Raw genomic sequence first — 22,550 nt, 5'->3', positions numbered from 1 at the left:
TGTGTCAAATTTCAGTGAAATTGGATTATAAATGCGCCTTTTATGGGGTCAAGACTTTAAATCGAGAAATCGGTCTACATGGCAGCTATATCCAAATCTGGACAGATTTAGGTCAAGTTGCAGAAAAATGTCGAAGGGCCTAAGACAACTCACTGTCCCAAATTACGGTGAAATCGGACAATAAATGCGCCTTTTATGGGCCCAAAACCTTAAATCGAGAGATCGATCTATATGGCAGCTGTATCTGTGCCAAATTGTAGAAGTATGTCAAAGGGGCTTAACTTTACTCACTGTACCAAATTTTGGCGATATCGGACAATAAATGCGCCTTTTATGGGCCCAAAACCCTAAATCGAGAGATCGGTCTATATGATAGCTATATACAAATCTGGACCGATCAGGGGCAAATTGACGAATGATGTCGAAGAGCCTAAGACAACTCACTGTCCCAAATTTCAGGAAAATCGGATAATAAGTGTGACTTTCATGGGCCTAGGACCTTAAATTGGCGGATCGTTCTATATGGCAGCTATATCCAAATCTGGACCGATCTCGGCCACATTGACGATGGTTGTCGAAGGGTCTAACGCAAATCACTGTCCCGAATTTCAGCAAAATCGGATAATAAATGTGGCTTTTATGGGCCAAAGACCTTAAATTGACGGATCGGTCTATATGGGGGCTATATCAAGATATAGTCCGATATAGCCCATCTTCGAACTTCACCTGCTTATGGACAAAAAAAGAATCTGTTCAAAGAGTTTCAGCTCAATACGTCTATTTTTAAAGACTGTAGCGTGATTTAACGGACAGACGGACGGACATGTCTAGATCGTCTTAGATTTTTACGCTGATCAAGAATATATATACTTTATAGAGTCGGAAATGGATATTTCGATGTGTTGCAAACGGAATGACAAAATGAATATACCCCCATCATTTTGTGGTGGGTATAAAAAGTATGAAATGGTGACATTTTACCCAGGGTTCCAGCCCTGGGTAAAATTAAAGAGCGTCTCAAAAAAACAAGTTTTGCTAACAAAAATTTCCCAAAATAGTACCGGAAGTGGGAAAATGTTACGTTTAGAACCACAATTGGTACTTTTTGGTACCATGTTTGTTAATTGCGCTAGAGCTTTAAATTTGGGTACACTATGGCAACCTAAATAGGGATGCCAAAAGTGTTTTTGGACATTTAGAAACAAAAAAAGTACCAAAAATTGTACGAAACTTTGCAAAGGGCGAACGGGTACAGCTAGAACTTCGACATTTGGCTTAAATGATTGTTGTTGCGAAATAAAGGGGTTAGATGGAAAAAATATCAAAAATAGTAATGGAAACGGAAGAAACTTAGGTTTAGTACCGTATTTGGTACCATTTCATACTTTCTTTACGGATTAAACTAAAGCTCTGAAATTTAACGTGTAGATTCTACTAAGAAATATATGTTGGCTGATTTTTAACAAATCATACATTTTGGTACCAAAAAGTACGAAATAGCTTATTTAGTTTAACAGTGAACGGAGAAGGGTTAAATTAAAAAATTTGCCAAAAAATGATCGATGTCCTGCCAATATACGATAAATTGTACCAAATATGAAATGTTGAAATCGTAGAAGGGGTGGAATAAAAAGTACTTAAGTTCTATAATTTGTCTTTCTTTCTTTATCGATTGAGCTACAGATCCGAAATTTGGGATACAGGCACATCTTGGCAGCATGTACCGGACGACTAGAAGATTTTGTTGATACTCGCACATTTTGGTACTAAAACGTATGATTCTTTACGAATTGAGCTACAGCTCTGGAATTTGGATTACGGTTACATCTAGTCACTTTGTACCGAGCGACTAGAAGATTTTCTAGATATTCGTTTATTTTGGTATTAAAACGTACAAAGTGGTACTTTATTAAGAGACTAAGCTTCATCTGTTACATTAGAGATACATCTTGGCAGTTTGTAACGGATGCCTAGAAGATTGTTTTGAAATTTGTACATTTAGGTACTAAAACGTACGAAATGGTACTTTATTTACGGATTGAGCTAAAGATCTCAAAATTGCGATACAGTTACACATTAAAAGTATTTATCGGCCGACTGGAGGGTGTTTTTATACCCACCACCGAAGGATGGGGGTATATTCATTTTGTCATTCCGTTTGCAACACATCGAAATATCCATTTCCGACCCTATAAAGTATATATATTCTTGATCAGCGTAAAAATCTAAGACGATCTAGCCATGTCCGTCCGTCTGTCCGTCTGTCTGTTGAAATCACGCTACAGTCTTTAAAAATAGAGATATTGAGCTGAAATTTTCCACAGATTCTTTTTTTGTCTATAAGCAGGTTAAGTTCGAAGATGGGCTATATCGGACTATATCTTCATATAGCTGCCATATCGACCGATCCGCCGATTTAGGGTCTTAGGCCCATAAAAGCCACATTTATTATCCGATTTTGTTGAAATTTGGGGCAGTGAGTTGTGTTAGGCCCTTCGACATCCTTCGTCAATTTGGCTCAGACCGGTCCAGATTTGGCTATAGCTGCCATATAGACCGATCCGCCGATTTAGGGTCTAAGGCCCATAAAAGCCACATTTATTATACGATTTCGCTGAAATTTGGGACAGTGAGTTATCTTAGGCTCTTCGACTTCCTTCGTTAAATTCGCCCAGATCGGTTCAGATTTGAATATAGTTGCCATATAGACCGATCCTCCGGTTTAGGGTCTTAGGCCCACAAAAGCCACATTTATTATCCGATTTTGATGAAATTCGGGGCAATGAATTGTGTAAAGCCCATCGATATCCTTCGATGATTTGGCTCAGATCGGTCCAGATTTGGATATAGCTGCCATATAGATCGATCCTCCGATTTATGATGTAAGGCCCATAAAAGCCACATTCATTATCCGATTTTGCTGAAATTTGGGACAGTGTGTTGTGTTAGGCCCTTTGACATATTTCTTCAATTTGGTCCAGATCGGTTCAGATTTGGATATAGCTGCCATATGGACCGATTTCTTGATTTATGGTTTTGGGCCCATAAAATACTCATTCATTGTCCGATGTCGCCGAAATTTGGAACAGTGAGTTAAGTTAAGCCCCTTGACATACTTCTGCAATATCGCACAGATCGGTCCAGATTTGGATATAGCTGTCATATAGACCGATATCTAGGTTTTAGTTTTTGGGGCCATAAAAGACGCATTTATTGTTCGATGTCGCTGAAATTTGAGACAGTGAGTTTCAATTTTGCCCAGATCGGTCCAGATTTGAATAAAGCTGCCATATAGACCGATCTCACGATTTAAGGTTTAGGGCCCATAAGAGGCATTTATTGTCCGATTTCGCCGAAATTTGGGACAGTGCTTTGATTTAGGTTCTTCGACATGTTTATGCAACTTGGCCCAAATCGGTCCAGATTTGGATATAGCTGCCATGTAGACCGTTATCTCGATTTAAAGTCTTGGCCCCATAAAAGGCGCATTTATAATCCGATTTCACTGAAATTTGACACAGTGACTTATGTTCGGCTTTTCGACATCCGTGTCGTATATAGTTCAGATCGGTATGAGGTATATGAGTATAAGGTATGAAATTTTCACCGAATTTTGATGAAAGGTGGTTTACATATACACCCGAGGTGGTGGGTATCCAAAGTTCGGCCCGGCCGAACTTAACGCCTTTTTACTGGTTTTAATTCGTACATTTAGGCACTAAAACTTTAAAAATGTTCTTTCTTTACGGTTAAGGCTATATTAAAATTGCGATACAGCTACAGTTGGGTGTATCACGGGGAGCAGCGAATCGACCGGGCATAGGCAAGTATATTCGTAAAATAGAGAATTTATATTAGCGTATCAGTTTTTTTCCAACATTTTAATTTAAAAAAAATTTTACTTCCTAAGCCCCTAAAACAAAAAAGTAATTTTCTTAATATTTTATGACTATTTAGCGAAGAAAACCCGATTTAATGATTTTGGCATAAAATAAAACTTGCTGTCGAAAAAAGTATGACTATTTTCGTAAATTTATTGCTTATAGAAACCATCAAATGCGACTAGACATTAAAACGCATTCCAGAAATCTCACTCTTAAGAATTTTTTTTGTTTGATTTTTGGGATATAAAAAATTGTTGACTTTTGACAAGACAAATTTCCCCCCAAACACGACGGGAAAGATTGTTGTAATTGTTTTCATTCGTCTACTTTACTCCAATTCAAATTTTATTAACATGCCTCTTCTTAACTCGATCTAGAAGAGCAAGAGCCGTTGCCCTTGTATAGCGTTTGAAGCCATTAATACAACTTCCAAAAGATATTTGCAGTGTGCTGGCAATCAGTGTACATTGCAGCTCTGACTTTGACCACATGCCACCGCCGATGTGTCAGTTCCTGCACCCAATTGCTACATAATTTTCAAAAAATTAAGTTATCTTTACCAATTTCACAGAAAAACGAATTTTAGCAATTTTCATTTTTGAAAACATGTGGGTTGGGCCCCCCCAAAATAAAATCCTGGCTACGTCCCTGGAGCGGTATCTAAGGCCACATTTAGGCTTCCCCTAAGGTTTTTAAATTCATTTCTTTTGTTGTGGTTGTTAAAGCAAAGCCAAATCGAATGTTTCCACTGAACCGCGTAAAATCTTTAAAAGGTATTCAAAGCAAAATGTGTATAATTGTAATTAGAGCATTTTTCCCCATCCCATCCATGTTCTGGTTAAGGCACAATGATGCCTGGCATTGTTGCTAATTGAAAGAGTTAATAAATAAGTGTCCACAAGATGTTAAGCATTCATTCTTGCCTTAGCTTGTGGTTTCATGCAAGACATTGGAACAATGTTGCATAGAATTTTTAAAGAGATTTTTGTAAGCACTTTACTTCAACCTCTGTAAATATAGAGCACTTGTTATTGATTTTAATAGTGTCTTATAGTCAACTATGTAGAACTAGTAAGGAAAGGCAAAAGTCGGGCGATGCTGACTTTATAATACCCTACACCTACGCTATAAACACCAAAGGGGGGCTACATTTAATTCTGAACCAATTTTGATGGACCTCGGCGGATGTTACCAGTATCAAATTTCGAGCAAAGCAAATTTGTTCAATATGTAATAACTACGGTTGACAAATGACAACCCAAAATCTGACGAATATATACATGGGAGCTATATCTAAATCTGAACCGATTTCGATCAAACTTTATGGATATTGTGGAATTCGTCGAGAAAAGCGTTGTACAAAATTTTGGGAAGATTTGTCAATAAATGCCCTTGCAGTGGGTCTAGGAGTGAAAATCGGGCGATACCTATATATGAGAGCTTTATCTAAATATGAATTGATTTCTATAAAATTCACCTGTAATATCGAGAGTCATAAGGAAATCCTTCCTGCCAAGTTTCAAGAGAATCGGTCAACAAATGACCATTTTATTGCTGTATTACTGCAAATTGGACGAACATATATATGGGAGCTGTATCCAAATCTGAACCGATTTCTTTGAAATTCACCAGTAGTATTGAGAGTCATAAGAAAATCCTTCCTGCCAAATTTCAAGAGAATCGGTTAACAAATGACCATTTTATTGCTGTATTACTGCAAATTGGACGAACATATATATGGGAGCTATATCCAAATCTGAACCGATTTTTATGAAATTTACCTGTAATATTGAAAGTCATAAGAAAATCCTTCCTGCCAAATTTCAAGAGAATCGGTTAACAAATGACCATTTTATTGCTGTATTACTGCAAATCGGACGAACATATATATGGGAGCTATATCCAAATCTGAACCGATTTTTATGAAATTTACCTGTAATATTGAAAGTCATAAGAAATTTCTTCCTACCAAATTTCAACAGAATCGGTTAACAAATGACCATTTTATTGCTGTATTACTGCAAATCGGACGAACATGTATATGGGAGCTATACCCAAATCTGAACCGACTTCTATTAAATTTATCAGAAACATCGAGAGTCACAAAAAAAATCCTTTCTGCCGAATTTCAAGAGAATCGCTCAACAAATGACCATTTTATTGCTGTATTACTGCAAATCGGACGAACATATATATGGGAGCTATATCCGAATCTGAACCGATTTCTTTGAAATTCACCAGTAATATTGAGAGTCATAAAAAAATCCTTCCTGCCGAATTTCAAGAGAATCGGTTAACAAATGACTATTTTATTGATGTGTTACTGCAAATCGGACGAACATATATATGGGAGCTATATCCAAATCTGAGCCGACTTCTACGAAATTCACCAGTAATATTGAGAGTCTAACGAAACTCTTTCCTGCCAAATTTCAAGAAAATCGGCCCACAAATGACCATTTAATTGCATTATTACTGCAAATCGGACGAACATATATATGGAAGCTATACCCAAATCTGAACCGATTTTTTCCAATTTCAATAGGCTTCGTCTCTAGGCCGAATAACATGCCCATGAAGACGATCGGATGAAAATTGCGGCCTGTAATTTGTACACAAATTATCGTGGACAGACAGACGAACAGACAGACAGACAGATAGACGGACAGACAGAGAGACAGACAAACAGACAGACAGGCAGACAGACAGACGGACAGATGGACAGACAGACGGACAGACAGACAGACAGATGGACAGACAGACAGACGGACAGACAGACAGACGGACCGACGGACAGACAGACAGACGAACAGACGGACAGACAGACGGACAAAGCTAAATCGAATCAGAAAGTGATTCTGAGTCGATCGGTATACTTATCAATGGGTCTATCTCTCTTCCTTTTGGGTGTTACAAACAAATGCACTAAGTTTTAATACTCTCTACCACAGTAGTGGTGTAGGGTATACAAATGTAAGTACTAGAAAAACGAGGTATGGTTGTGATGTTGAGAGCTTCAAATTGTAGACCTGTTTTATTTTAGTACTAGTACACTGCAGTGCAATACCTTTCATTCTTGATACACTCATAGAAAAAAGTCAGCTGAAAATAGCAAACGCTGTCTGCTGATTTTTCTGCTATTACAGCAGTAGTTCTGCAATTTCAGATTAGCAGGCTTACTGCCGAAAAGTCTATTGTTTGCTAAAAATGACTGCTACTTAATTTATGAAGGGTTTGCAGAAGAAATAAAATGAAACAGAAGAATTTTGGAGAGAAAATGAGGAAAAAAGGTTGCTGTCGCACAACCACTCTGCACACTAAAGTATAACCTTTTGTTGTTTTTGATGACACACGCTGTTTGCAAAAGAATTTTGAAAAACATGCGTTTTACTACATAGTAAAACACGGTCAACGTTATTTTAAACAATACACAGCACACATGCGGAGGCCACCATAGCGCAGAGGTTAGCATGTCCGCCGTTGACGCTGAACGCCTGGGTTCGAATCCTGGCGAGACCATCAGAAGAGATTTTCAGCGGTGGTTTTCCCCTCCTAATGCTGGCGACATTTGTGCGGTACTATGCCATGTAAAACTTCTCTCCAAAGAGGTGTCACACTGCGGCTCGCCGTTCGGACTCGGCTATAAAAAGGAGGCCCCTTATCATTGAGCTTAAACTTGGATCGGACTGCACTCATTGATATGTGAGAAGTTTGTACTTGTTCCTTAGTGGAATGTTCATGGGCTAAATTTGCAATTTGCACAGCACACATGTGTCATAAGCATCAAGTAGTTACGAAGCACTTATGCGGCATTTCCCTGTTTAAAATACCTCTGCACTGCTGTTGTTCTACTTAACTACATAAACGCAAAATATCAAAAAACAAAAACAAATAAATGGGTTTCCTCGCAGAAGCGATAAGTAAAAGGGACAACATTTACATACATACATTGGGAGATCAAAGAACAAAAAAAATTTTGGCACAGCCAGATTTAAGGAAGTTTTTGAATGAGATATTGCAGTGCAAATTTGCCCACGAACATTCTATTAAGGAACTGGGGCGAACTTCTCACATATCAATGAGTGCAGTCCGATTCAAATTTAAGCTCAATGATAAGGTACCTCCTTTTTATAGCCGAGTCCGAACGGCGTGCCGCAGTGAGACACCTCTTTGAGGAGAAGTTTTTACATGGCAAAGTACCTCACAAATGTCGCCATCATTAAGAGAGGATAACCACCGCTGAAAATTTTTCTCATGTTCCCGCCAGGATTCGAAGCCAGGCTTTCAGCGTCATAGGCGGACATGCTAACCTCTGCGCTACGGTGGCCTTCGAATGAGATATTCACCAGTAGGCAAATAGAGATGTGTGTCTCATTGCACATGGCTTTTTTATACCCACCACCTAAGGATGGGGGTATATTCCTTAAAAATCTAAGACGATCTAGACATGTCTGTCCAACTGTCTGTTCAATCACGCTACAGTCTTTAAAAATAGAGATATTGAGCTGAAACTTTGCACAGATTCTTTTTTTGTCCATGTATGTGGGCTATATCGGACTATATCTTGATATAGCCCCCATATAGACCGATCCGCCGATTTTAAGAATTAGGCCCATAAAATACACATTTACTATCCGATTTTGCTGAAATTTTGGCCAGCCGACATCCTTCTGCAATTTGGCCCAGATCGGTTCAGATTTGGATATAGCTGCCATTAGACCGATCTCTCGATTTAAGGTCTTGGGCCCATAAAAGGCGCATTTATTGTCAGATTATGCCAAAATTTGGGACAGTGAGTTGTGTTAGGCCCTTCGACATCCTTATTTAATTTGGCCCAGATCGGTTCAGATATGGATATAGCTGCCATATAGACCGATCTCTCGATTTAGGGTCTTGGTTAGGCCCTTCGACATCTTTCTGAAATTTGGCCCAGATTGGAACAGATTTGGATATAGCTGCCATATAGACCGATCTTTCGATTTAAGGTTTTTGGGCCATAAAAGTCACATTTATTGTCCGATGTCGTCGAAATTCGCGACTGTGAGTTGTGTTAGGTCCCTCGACATCTTTCTGCAATTTGGCTCAGATCGGTACCAATGTGGATATTGCTGCCATACAGACCGATCTCTCGATTTAAGGTTTTGGACCCATAAAAGGCGCATTTATTGTCCGATTTAGCCGAAATTTGGGACCATGGGTTGTGTTAGGCCCCTCGACATCTTTCTGCAATTTGGCTCAGATCGGTACAGATTTGGATATAGCTGCCATATAGACCGATCTCTCGATTTAAGGTTTTGGACCCATAAAAGGCCGACCCGATAAAAGGCTTATTTGAGTTGTGTTAGGCCCCTCGACATCTTTCTGCAATTTGGCTCAGATTGGTACCAATTTGGATATAGCTGTCATATAGACCGATATCTCGATTTAAGGTTTAGGACCCATAAAAGGCATATTTATTGTCTGATTTCGCCGAAATTTGCGACAGTGAGTTGCGTTAGATCCTTCGACAGCGCTCTTCCATTGCTGCCGTATAGACCGATGTCACGACTTAAAGTCTTGGCCCCGAAAAAGGCACATTTATAATTGGATATGTCTACCAAGAAGACAAATATTTTGTTCTTCAAAATTGAACAATGACTTGTACTTATTAGACCACTCAATATCCGTGTCGAATTTGGGCCAAATGGGAACATATTTCGATATAGCTATAATGGGGGCATAAGTTATGCCTTTTTCACCGGATTATGACGAAAAGTGGTTTCCATATATACCCAAGGTGGTGGGTATCCAAAGTTTGGCCCGGCCGAACTTAAAGCCTTTGTACTTGTTTTTCCTCATATTGTTTTGACAGGTTGGCAAACCATGATGTCAAACAGTCTGAAGCCTGCCTTGCCTGGCACCTCATTTAAATAATTTTAATAGATTTTCCTATGACCAGCATTTAGTCGAAATCCCACACATATTGCAAAATACTGATGACACCAGACAAATAATTTATGCAAAATATGCCAACATCAAATTGGCAATTAGAATTATTCAAACGACATGATTAGCAATCATTGGTTCGTGATATGTTGGCACCATAGATAAGTCTATGCTATAATTAAATGTCAATGTCATAAAATAAATGCAATTTGAAAAATTTAATAGGATATTAACTTGAATAGGCAAATGATTTCGCTAAAATTTGGTATGTAGATGTGGGTAGACTCCAGGAACACGAATCAGAAGTCAGCAAAGGCTCATGGGCCCCCGGGGAACCAAAAACGCTCCTTGGGGGAAAGTGGACCCACCTATGCAATATGGTATTGTCGAGCAGATTACAAATATGCTAAAACATGTCTAAAAACTGGACCCGGGAAGGACCTACGGGGTCATAAGATTTGCATCTTGTTAACATGTGAAATATAGGTATCATATGAAAGGTACCAGGGAGCAGATTACGATAGATATGCAAAAAAAATCTTAAAATTCTATTTGTGTTTGTTTGTTTGTCGGTTTGTTCCGTATAGACTCAAAAACGGCTGAACCGATTACCTTGAAATTTTCACAGATTGTGTAGGCTGGTCTAGAAGGAAACATAGGCTATATAATTTTTTGATATCGGAAGGGGGGGGCGGACCCTCCCCTTACACCAAGAGTACTACCCGATCGGGACAATGTGGGATTCAAATGAAAGGTATTCAAGAGCAGATTACGAATTTCATAATAAAAGTTGGGTCCAAGTACCTGGGAGGCTGCCCCAGCCCCAAAACCCCTAAAATAGGTTTATTTGCCGATCAAGACAATATGGGACTCAAATGAAAGGTATTCGGAAGTAGATTACGAATATGGTCAATAAGTAGGAATAGGCTTTATAATGTACTGATAACGGAAGGGGGCGGACCCTCCACCGTCACCCCAAAAACACCACCCAAAATCAAAAGTGGACCGATAAGGACAATATGGGTATCAAATGAAAAGTAGGCGGGAGTAGATTACGAATCTGGCATACAAATTCATGCTGAAGTATAGAGGGTCACCCCACCTCCACAAAAACGCCCAAAATGGGCACATTAGCCAATCACGGATATATGGGACTCGGTTTGTTTATTCTGTATAGACTGATAAACGGCAGAACCGATTTTCTCGAAATTTTGGCATATTGTGTAGGTTGGTCTGGAAGGAAACATAGGCTATATAATTTTTCGGTATCGGAAGGTGGACGGACCATCCTCATTATGCCAAAAACACAACCCAAAATCAAAAGAGGATCGATCGGGACAATGTAGGTATCAAATGAAAGGTATTGGAAGGTAGAATACGAATATGGTATTAAAATTTAGGTCTAAGTACCCATAGGGCTGCCCCAACCCAAAAACTTCCCAAAACAGACTATTGGACGTTAATTTCAATATGAGGCTCAAATGAAAGGTTTTCGGGGGTAGATTTCAAATCTGGCATACAAATTCACATCGAAGCATAGGAGATTACGCCACCCCTCAAAAACGCCGTTAGACCCATTATGACTACATGATACTTGGCTGAACCGATTTTCTTAAAATGTTCATAGACTGTGTATGTTTGTCTGGAAGGAAACATAGGCTATATAAAATTTTTAGATATCGGGTGGAGGTGGACCCTCGCCTTTACCTTAAAAACGCCACCCATATCCGAAAGTGGTCCGATGGGCACAATAAGGGTATCAAATGAAAGGTAGTGGAGACCAGAAAACTATTTAATATGGTATTAAAATTTGGGTCCAAGTATCCAGTGGGCCCCCTCAACCCCAAAACTCCTCTAAACAGATATATTCGAAGTTCATGTCAATATGGGACTCAAATGAAAAGTATTAGGCAGTAGATTACAAATATGGCATAAAACATTAGGTAATGGGAGGTCGCCCACCCCTAAATACCACCAAATGGGCATATTAGTCGACCATGGCTCTATGGGACTCAAATGAAAGGTATTAGAGAGTAGATTATGAATATGACATTAAAATTTGAGTTCAAGTCTAGGTGGCGCTTTTCCTCTTAAAGATACCTCAAATGGGTTATTTGACCTATTATGACAATATGGGACTGAAATGAAAGGTATTTGAGAGTAGAAAACAAATTTGATATCCAATTTTGGAGCCAAGTGTTTTGGGGTACGCCCTAAAGCACCCCCCATAAAAGAAAGAAAAAAATTTCAAAAAAATCGCACCATTTGTACCTTTCATTTGATACCCATATTGCCAATGTTATCTGGGTTAAACAACAAGGGTGCAAAAAATTAAACAAGTAAAAAGGCGTTAAGTTCGGCTGGGCCGAACTTTGGATACCCACCACCTCGGGTATATACGTAAACCACCTTTCATCAAAATTCGGTGAAAATTTCATACCTTATACTCATATACCTCATACCGATCTGAACTATATACGACACGGATGTCGAAAAGCCGAACATAAGTCACTGTGTCAAATTTCAGTGAAATCGGATTATAAATGCGCCTTTTATGGGGCCAAGACTTTAAATCGAGATATCGGTCTACATGGCAGCTATATCCAAATCTGGACCGATTTGGGCCAAGTTGCATAAACATGTCGAAGAGCCTAACACTAAGCACTGTCCCAAATTTCGGCGAAATCGGACAATAAATGCCTCTTTTATGGGCCCTAAACCTTAAATCCAGAGATCGGTCTATATGGCAGCTATATTCAAATCTGGACTGATCAGGGCGAAATTGAAGAAGGACGTCGAAGGGACTGACACAACTCATTGTCCCAAATTTTAGCAAAATCGGATAATAAATGTGGGTTTTATGGGTCTAACACCATAAATCGGAGGATCGGTCTATATGGCAGCTATATCCATATCTGGACCGATATGTGCGATATTGCAGAAGTATGTCAAGGGGCTTAACTTAACTCACTGTTCCAAATTTCGGGGACATCGGGCAATAAATGAGCATTTTATGGGCCCAAAACCATAAATCAAGAAATCGGTCTATATGGCAGCTATATCCAAATTTGAACCGATCTTGACCAAATTGAAGAAATGTGTCAAAGGGCCTAACACATCTTACTGTCCCAAATTTCAGCAAAATCGGATAATGAATGTGGCTATTATGGGCCTTACACCATAAATCGGAGGTTCGATCTATATGGCAGCTATATCCAAATCTGGACCGATCTGAGCCAAATTAACGAAGGATGTCGAAGGGCTCAACGCAACTCACTGTCCCAAATTTCATCAAAATCGGATAATAAATGTGGCTTTTGTGGGCCTAAGACCCTAAACCGGAGGATCGGTCTATATGGCAGCTATATCCAAATCTGAACCGATCTGGACCAAATTAAAGAAACATGTCAAAAGGCCTAAGACAACTTACTGTCCCAAATTTCAGCGAAATCGGACCATAAATGTGGCTTTTATGGGCCTAAGACCCTAAATCGGAGGATCGGTCTATATGGCAGCTATATCCAAATTTGGACCGATCTGGGCCAAATTGACAAAGAATATCAAAGGGCCTAACACAACTCACTGTCCCAAATTTCAGCGAAATCGGACCATAAATGTGGCTTTTATGGGCCTTAGACCCTAAATCGGAGGATCGGTCTATATGGCAGCTATATCCAAATCTGGACCGATCTGGACCAAATTAAAGAAACATGTCAGAGGGCCTAACACAACTCACTTTCCCAAAATTCAGCAAAATCGGATAATAAATGTGGCTCTTATGGGCCTAGAACCCAAAATCGTAGGATCGGTCTATATGACAGCTATATCCAAATTTGGACCGATCTGAGCCAAATTGACAAAGGATGTTAAAGGGCCTAACACAACTCACTGTCCTAAATTTCAGCGAATTCGGACCATAAATGTGGCTTTTATGGGCCTTAGACCCTAAATCGGAGGATCGGTCTATATGGCAGCTATATCCAAATCTGGACCGATGTGAGCCAAATTGACAAAGGATGTCGACGGGCCTAACACAACTCACTGTCCCAAATTTCAACAAAATCGAATAATAAATGTGGCTTTTATGGGCCTAAGACTCTAAATCGGCGGATCGGTCTATATGGGGGCTATATCAAGATATAGTCCGATATAGCCCATCTTCGAACTTAACCTGCTTATGGACAAAAAAAGAATCTGTGCAAAATTTCAGCTCAATATCTCTATTTTTAAAGACTGTAGCGTGATTTCAACAGACAGACGGACAGACGGACGGACATGGCTAGATCGTCTTAGATTTTTACGCTGATCAAGAATATATATACTTTATAGGGTCGGAAATGGATATTTCGATGTGTTGCAAACGGAATGACAAAATGAATATACCCCCATCCTTCGGTGGTGGGTATAAAAAAATCGGAAGTGCGCCATGTAAAGAGCATTTTTCTCGTATAGAGAAGAAGGCGTAAAAGATCGAGACGCTTGAAAATCCAAGTTTATACCGCCAACTTCGAGCTTTTTATGGACCTAAGACCTAAAATCAATATAGGAACTTTATTTAAAACTCAATAAAAAGAAAATATTTGTTTTTATCCACTTTTCTACACCAAGATATTTTTTATTCATTTTACAAAAATTTTAATTATTAGTTCAACATAAATATTTACTCAATTTCATAATTATCACCACCTTGGTAACTTTCATCCATGTCCACATAGAAATCTTCCTTTTCTTTGTCCTCATCAACCTCACCCGAGTGGGACATCAAACGACCACTTAGGATGTTTTCTAAGAAAATAGAGACAAAATTAAAGAAATTTGGTAAGATTCCTAAAAAAGAACACACAATCACCTTCAGTCAAATGCTCCCACAAATGCTCAAAGCGAGGATCATATTTCATTTGCTGCAGTATTTCCCTCAACAGTCGAGGATCCAATTGAGACAGGTCGTAGACCATTTCCTCATCATTATTGCCCATGTATTCGCTGAAGGGGTGACCACCACCACCACCACCACCACCCACACCACAGCTGTCAGGCATCCAATCAGAGTCAAAGGCATCCTCATATTGTTGATCGGCATCAGCCAGACCTAGACGCTGTAAATCGCTCTGAAAAAGATTTCATATGATTTGAGTAAACACAAAGAAACTTTTCGCAATTGATAAAATACCTCATTCTCTATAATGAAATCCTTGATATTAGCCCATATTGGCGATGGAATGACAACCAATATCGTTGCTATAAAAATGAGCTGTTGCACCTGCATGACAGTCGGTATTTAAATGACGATCGGTCTTTGTTAAAAAACACTCCATGACAATGGGCAATACGTGACCGGTACTTCGAATCGCCGATAAACATCTTTATGGTGAATTTACTGCATTCCAGCGAGAAGTTGGCCTTGTTTATGCCCCCCTTCCTCTTTCCTCCCTTGGAGGAGGTGAATGACAATTGTGTAGCCATTAACAATGAAATGTGTTTTTCCAAAAATAATAACCACAGAGATGCATATCTGGTATTTGAGGGCTTTTTAACGTTTCACTGCACATGAAAATCGATTCGAGACCATTGATGAGTGTTTTTTTTTTCAATAACATTTGAAGGTCAGTCCGTTGGTGTAATTATTTTTACCCAACCTGTATAACTCAAAACATTTGTAATTTGTAACGATTTATGTGACAATGGAGGAAGCTTCTATTCTGGATTGCTTTTATAACTGAAGTAAAGCTAAAATTTTCCTTTTCCACGATGATTATCTGCCTATAATTAGCTTAGCCATTAGTTGTGTGGGTGAAAACACGGAAATTATGTTTTAATTTTCCATACTATTTCACAGTTCTCAGGGGGAGGGGGGGAGATTATTGATTCATGATATTTCAAACTAACTCAATATTGATTCAGCAAACTTTTCAATCCATATTTTGGGCAGCTGATTGTTGAAGAAAATTGTAAGGGTAATACATTTCTATACCCTCCACCATAGCACCATAGCATTCTGTTTGTAACTACTCGAAGTATTCGTCCGTCTGTCCGTCCGTCCGTCTGTCCGTCCGTCCGTCTGTCCGTCCGTCTGTCCGTCCGTCCGTCTGTCCGTCCGTCTGTCCGTCCGTCTGTCCGTCCGACTGTCCGTCCGTCTGTCCGTCCGTCTGTCCATCCGTCTGTCCGTCCGTCTGTCCGTCCGTCTGTCCGTCCGTCTGTCCGTCTGTCCGTCTGTCCATCTGTCCGTCCGTCCATCCATCTGTCCGTCCGTCTGTCTGTCGAAAGCACGCTAACTTTCCAAGGAGTAAAGCTAGCCGCTTGAAATTTTTCACAAATGGTTTTTATTAGTGTAGGTCGGTTGGGATTGTAAATGGGCCAAATCGGTCCATGTTCTGATATAACTGCCATATAAACCGATCTTGGGTCTGGACTTCTTGAGCCTCTATGGTGCGCAATTCTTATCCTGTGGTGGAGGGTATAAAAATCCTTCGATGCCAAAACGCACACACTGGCGGTATGCATTGACATGGAGGGGGGTTTAAGAATGTGCGGACCGACACATTGATCCAATCCTTAGACCTGTACCGGGTGGACCCGGTCCTTAGAGACTGGATAAACCATATGCTAAGAAACAGGTGGATAAATTGTGTGTCCCATGGCATAAATATTGTATAAGGGAGAAAGTGGCACAGGGCACACCACAGGGGGGCATTTTATCGCCACTCCTATGGTTGACCACTAACAATGATCTATTACTGATGCTGACTGAGGAGGGTTTTGAACCAGTCTGCTACGCAGACGATTTTATAATTCTTCTAAAGGTAAACATCCGAACGATCTATGCAGAAGGGCCGAAAAGGTCTTGCGTATGGCATAGGACTGGGCTAGACCCAGAGGTTTCAATGTTAACCCAGAGAATACTGAAATATGTCTTTTCACGAGGAAGACGAAGGTGGACCAATTTAACCCACCACGTTTTCTTAATAAGACGATTTCGATATCTGACAAGGTCAAATACTTAGGTGTGATCTTGGACAGCAAACTGCATTGGAAGTGTCACATTCGGGAGCGTACTGAGAAGGCTCACAGATGTTGGGCACTATGTAGACAGGTGGTTGGCTCGAAATGGGGCCTGAGTTCGAGGAAAGTCCACTGGCTTTGCAGGAGCGTGATTAGACCAATATTTACTTACGCCTCATTAGTTTGGTGGACTGCTATGAAGAAAAAGTTCAACATAAGGACCATACAACAGGTTCAGAGAATATGTTGTCTTGGCATAGGCGGAGCGATGAGGACCACTCCCAAAAGGGCAATACTAGTCTAGATATCCGTATAAGTGTGAGGCAGCCACTGCGGCTATGAGACTTAAGGCGATGTGAGAATGGATTGAGGAAAGGAGCAGCTCATTCCATTGCGATATAATCGAGGCAGCAATAGGAAACCTGGAAGGAAAGGAAAAGGTTTCCTATCGGATACCTGAGATGAACTTTGAATTCGAGTGCGAGGCACTGCTGCTATCGGCACAGTCTTGGATTGACGGAAACCTAGCATTGCCATCTGGAAGATCATGTTCCACGGATGGATCAAAGCTAGAGGACAGAGTGGGCCTGGTTGTTTGCAATGAGATGAACCTTAAAGTCGAGTGCGGGTCACTGCTGCCATCGGCACAGTCTTGGATTGACGGAACCCTTGCATTGCCATCTGGAAGATCATGTTACACAGATGGATCAAAGCTAGAGGACAAAGTGGGCCTGGGGGTCTACATTGAGAACTCAGGGACTGAGATCTGTTTTAGACTGCCTGACCATAATACGGTCCTGCAGGCGGAGATCCGGGTGATCACGGAATGCGTGAAGTGGTGTGGTGCTAACACAAGGACGTCTAGTGTGAACATCTTTACCGACAGTAAAATTGCCATAAGGGCAATAACAAACAGGACGGTAAGGTCACGAACAGTCTTGCAGTGTAAGAAGGAGATTAACGCCTTCTCTGAGGATGGCAAAACCCGCTTTCTTTGTTTGCTGGGCCATAACGGAGTAAGGGGAAATGAAAGCGCAGACGATTTGGCGATGAAGGCCAGAGGACTGTTGTCAATAAACTTGGTTTACCCGAAGCCTGCATGATAGAACATGTAACAAGCAAAAGGGTGGTAAGTTCGGCCGGGCTGAATCTCAACATGGATTCAAATTTGCAGATCGCTTTATATAGGATCAATATCCAGATATGGGCCAGTATGGAAGGTTAGGAGTCATAACAAAATATGACATTCAAAATCTCTTTGGTTAAGTGGCGTATCGGCGTCAACATTACTAACGACAAATTTATGTGTAACGTTTGTAATAAAGTGGAAAAAGGGAAATATATTTCCGAAATCCTTTCCAACAACTCAACAACCAAGGAATGTTAATGCGGACATAAAATTCTTTCACGTACATATATATCAATCATAATAAATGTAACTTATCGAACTTTTATTTTTTTTAGGGTATATGGAAGCATTCAGTTTTGTTGTAAGTCATGCATAAAATATAACCGAAAATTCGAAGATATGTGTTTAAGTTTTCAGGCGACAACACACATATACAGTGGAATAAAATGAAAATCTTTTGTTTGTTTCTCTTTCAAGACGAGCTCATTGATCGGAGATTTTTCTTTGCAAATGGAAAAGGAAAGACAAACAACACACACCAACCAAATAAGGTCTGAATGCTTTCAGGGCCGTTTATTGGTATGTTGTACTTAAACCGAATTTATTGCGAAAACGCCTTTATGACATAAATACCACATTAACCACGCTCGACAACCCTGTCTGTTAGCTGTACTTTTCCCAATGCATGAGTTTTTGTGTAATGACAGATTTTTTGTCTACACAATTACACCACTCCCATGGTATACACATGATACTGTGCATCTGTTGGAAGTTGTATTGATGGCTTCGAATGCTAGAGACAACGTTGACAACGATCTTTGCCCTAACAGGCAAAAAATTTGAAAATGGAAAAATTGTTTATATTCAACATCATAGCTTCTAGGGCATACTCTTTTGAAGTCTTTAAAATGAAGCTAATCTGGCCAAAATTGGTATATACTTTTTTTTGGGATACGCAATATAAGTTCGAAAATGGGCTGCATCGGACTAGATCGGTTTCTCCATCATCAATATCATCGCCGAAATCGGTCTAAATCGGATCAAAACTCGATACAAACGTTGTAGAGACTAATCCCTCGATTAAAGATCTAAAGCGCATAAAATGTTATTATACCTTACACCATTGGATAATACATCGAAATATTGATCTGAGACCCAACAAATTATATATCTGTGGAAATATCACAAAACCTCCATAACTTGAGTTGGCATATTGGCATAAAAACACTTACAAAACTCCTACAAAAAATGCATCTTATGCCCCATAGCAGCTATATCGAAATATGTTCAAATTTGGACTAAATACTTATAAGTACAAGTCATTGTTCAATTGTATATCACCAAATACTGGTTTTTTTTTAGTAGCTATATCTAAAAATAAACCGATCTGAACCATATACAATATGGATGTCGAAAAGCCTAACATAAGTCACTGTGTCAAATTTCAGTGAAATCGGATTATAAATGCGCCTTTTATGGGGCCAAGACTTTAAATCGAGAGATCGGTCTATATGGCAGCTATATTCAAATCTGGACCGATTTGGGCCAAGATGCAGAAAAATGTCGATGGGCTTAACACAACTCACTGTCCCAAATTTCGGCGACATCGCACAATAATGGCGCCTTTTATGGGCTCCAAACCTTAAAACGAGATATCGGTCTATATGGCAACTATATCCAAATGTATAGGCGCCTTTTATGGGCTCAAGACCTTAAAACGAGATATCGGTCTATATGGCAGCTATATCCAAATCTAGACCGATCTAGACCGAATTGAAGAAGGATGTGGAAGAGCCTAACACAACTCACTGTCCCAAATCTCGGCGAAATCGTACAATAAAGGCGCATTTTATGGGCTCAAAACATTAAAATGAGATATCGGTCTATATGGCAGCTATAGCCAAATCTGGACCGATCTGGGCCAAATTGAAGAAGGCCCCAAAACCTTAAATCAAAAGATCGGTCTATATGGCAGCTATATGCAAATCTTCATCGATGTAGGCCAAATTGCAGATATATGTCGAGGGGCTTAACCTAATTCACTGTCCTAAATTTCGTCGACATCGGACAATAAATGCGCCTTTTATGAGCCCAAAACCTTAAATCGAGAGATCGGTTTATATGGCAGCTACTAGCCGAACCAGGCCCGCTCCGCTGCGCCTTCTTTAACTCTCTAATATCTTTTTAGGGTGAGGACACTTTGCCCTGAATATGCGGATATCGAATTCGTGCCATTGTAGCCTATGTTGTTGAGCGCGTTCGAATCCTGGCGAGAATATCGGACAAAGCGGTGTTTATCCCCTCTTAATGTTGGCGACATTTGCAAGGTACAATGCCATGCATGGTCAATTAAAAAAATCTCCCCAACGAGGTGTCGCACTGCGCACCGTTCGGACTCGGCTATAAAAAAGGTCCCTTATCATTGAGTTTAAACTTGAATCGGAATCCACTCATTGATGTGCGAGAATTTGCCACTTCTCGGTTCCTGGTGGTAATGTTCTTCGTTAGGGTAAAGTTCGGATTAGGGGAGTGATGGCACCTCAGACATTTCGACTCAAATATGGATATCAAATTCGTGCTGCACTTCCACATTCCTTTAATTGGAGCCCCATATTGCCATTGCCGGTAAATATGAAACTTTTGGAGGATGTTTTGGGGCTGGTGTGGCCACCGGCACTTTGCACTGAAAATAGATATCAAATTCGCCGCTGGGTACTTGGACCAAAATTTTAATACCATATTCGTTTTCTGGTCTCCAATACATTTCACTTGATACCCTTATTGTGCCTATCGGACCACTTTCAGATATAGATGGCGTGTTTAGGGTAAGAGGGGAGGGCCCGCCTCCACCCGATATCTAAAACTTATATAGCCTATGTTTCCTTCCAGACAACCATACACAGTCTATGAAAATTTTAAGAAAACCGGTTCAGCCAATTATCATATAGTCATAATGGGTCTATAGGCGTTTTTGAGGGGTGGCGTGACCTCCTATACTTCGATCTGGTTTTGTATGCCCGATTCGAAATCTACTCCCGAATACCTTTCATTTGAGCCCCATATTGAAATGAACTTCCAATATTTGTGTTAGGGGGAATTTAGGGTTGCGGCGGCCCGTAGGGTACTTGGACTCAAATTTTAATACCATATTCGTATTCTACTCGCCAATAACTTTTATTTGATACCTATATTGTCCCGATGGGATCACTTTTGATTTTGGGTTGTGTTTTTGGCATAAGGGGGTGGGTCCGTTCCCCTTCCAATACCAAAAAATTATATAGACTATGTTTCCTTCCAGACCAACCTATACAATATGCGAAAATTTCGAGAAAATTGGTTCTGCCGTTTTTCAGTCTATACGGAACAAACAAACCGTGTCCCATATATCCGTGATTGGCTAATGTGCCCATTTTGGGCGTTTTTATGGGAGTGGGGTGCCCCCTATACTTCGATGTGAATTTGTATGCCAGATTCGTTATCTACTCCCGCCTACTTTTCATTTGATACCCAAATTGTCCTTATCGGTCCACTCTTGATTTTGGGTGGTGTTTTTGGGGTAACGGTGGAGGGTCCGCACCCTTCCGTTATCAATAAATTATAAAGCTTAATCCTACTTCCTGACAAAATTCGTAATCAACTCCCGAATACGTTTCATTTGAGTCCCATATTGTCATGATCGTCAAATAAACCTATTTTAAGGGGTTTTGGGGCTGGGCGGTACTAGGTAGGTACTTCGACCTAACATTCATTATGAAATTCGTACACTACTCTTAAATAACTTTCAATTGAATTCCATATTGTCCCGATCGGTCCACTTTTACATTTGGGGTAGGGGATTGGAGGTTCGTGGTCGTCAGCCCCCCGTCCGGTATCAAAAAAATATATAGTCAGTGAATCAGTCATATCTAGCCATATCCGTCCGTCTGTCCGTCCGTCCATCTGTCCGTCCGTCTGTTTGTTGAAATCCCGCTACAGTCGTTAAAAATAGAGATATTGAGCTGAAATTTTCCATAGATTCTCTTTTTGTCCATAAGCAGGTTAAGTTCGAAGATGGGCTATATCGGACTATATCTTGATATAGCCCCCCATATAGACCCATCCGCCGATTTAGGGTCTTATGTCCATAAAAGACACATTTATTATCCGATTTTGCTGAAATTTGGTGCAGTGAGTTGTGTTAGGCCACTCGACATCCTTCTTCAATTTGGCCCAGATCGGTCCAGATTTGGATATAGCTGCCATATAGACCGATCCGCCGATGTAGGGTCTTAGGCCCATAAAAGACACATTTATTATCCGATTTTGTTGAAATTTGGGGCAGTGAGTTGTGTTAGGCCTCTCGACATCCTCCTTCAATTTGGGTCAGATCGGTCCAGATTTGGATATAGCTGTCATATAGACCGATCTCTCGATTTAAGGTTTTGTGCCCATAAAAGCCACATTTATTGTCCGATATTGCTGAAATTTGGGACAGTGAGTTGTGTTAGGCCACTCGACATCCTTCTTCAATTTGGCTCAGATCGGTCCGGGTTTGGATATAGCTGTCATATAGAACCATCCGCCGATGTAGGGTCTTAGGCGCATAAAAGCCACATTTATTGTCCGATATTGCT

The 22,550-nt window shown here is 40.2% G+C and overlaps 1 protein-coding gene across 1 annotated transcript; it reads right to left on the bottom strand.

The window, feature by feature from the left end:
• Window positions 1-14,388: 14,388 nt before the first annotated feature.
• Window positions 14,389-15,099, bottom strand: LOC106082647 (uncharacterized). Its single transcript, XM_013245274.2, has 3 exons — window positions 14,980-15,099; window positions 14,659-14,917; window positions 14,389-14,594 (listed from the first exon to the last, which is right to left on the bottom strand). The coding sequence occupies exons 1-3, from the start codon at window positions 15,073-15,075 to the stop codon at window positions 14,470-14,472; spliced, it is 480 nt and encodes a 159-aa protein (XP_013100728.2). The 5' UTR covers window positions 15,076-15,099; the 3' UTR covers window positions 14,389-14,469.
• Window positions 15,100-22,550: the final 7,451 nt, after the last annotated feature.

Source organism: Stomoxys calcitrans, chromosome 5 (genome assembly GCF_963082655.1).
Source record: "Stomoxys calcitrans chromosome 5, idStoCalc2.1, whole genome shotgun sequence".
NCBI classification, from domain to species: domain Eukaryota; kingdom Metazoa; phylum Arthropoda; class Insecta; order Diptera; family Muscidae; genus Stomoxys; species Stomoxys calcitrans.
The sequence above is the reverse complement of the archived record's forward strand: the minus strand, read 5'-3'. Positions and strand labels throughout refer to the sequence as shown.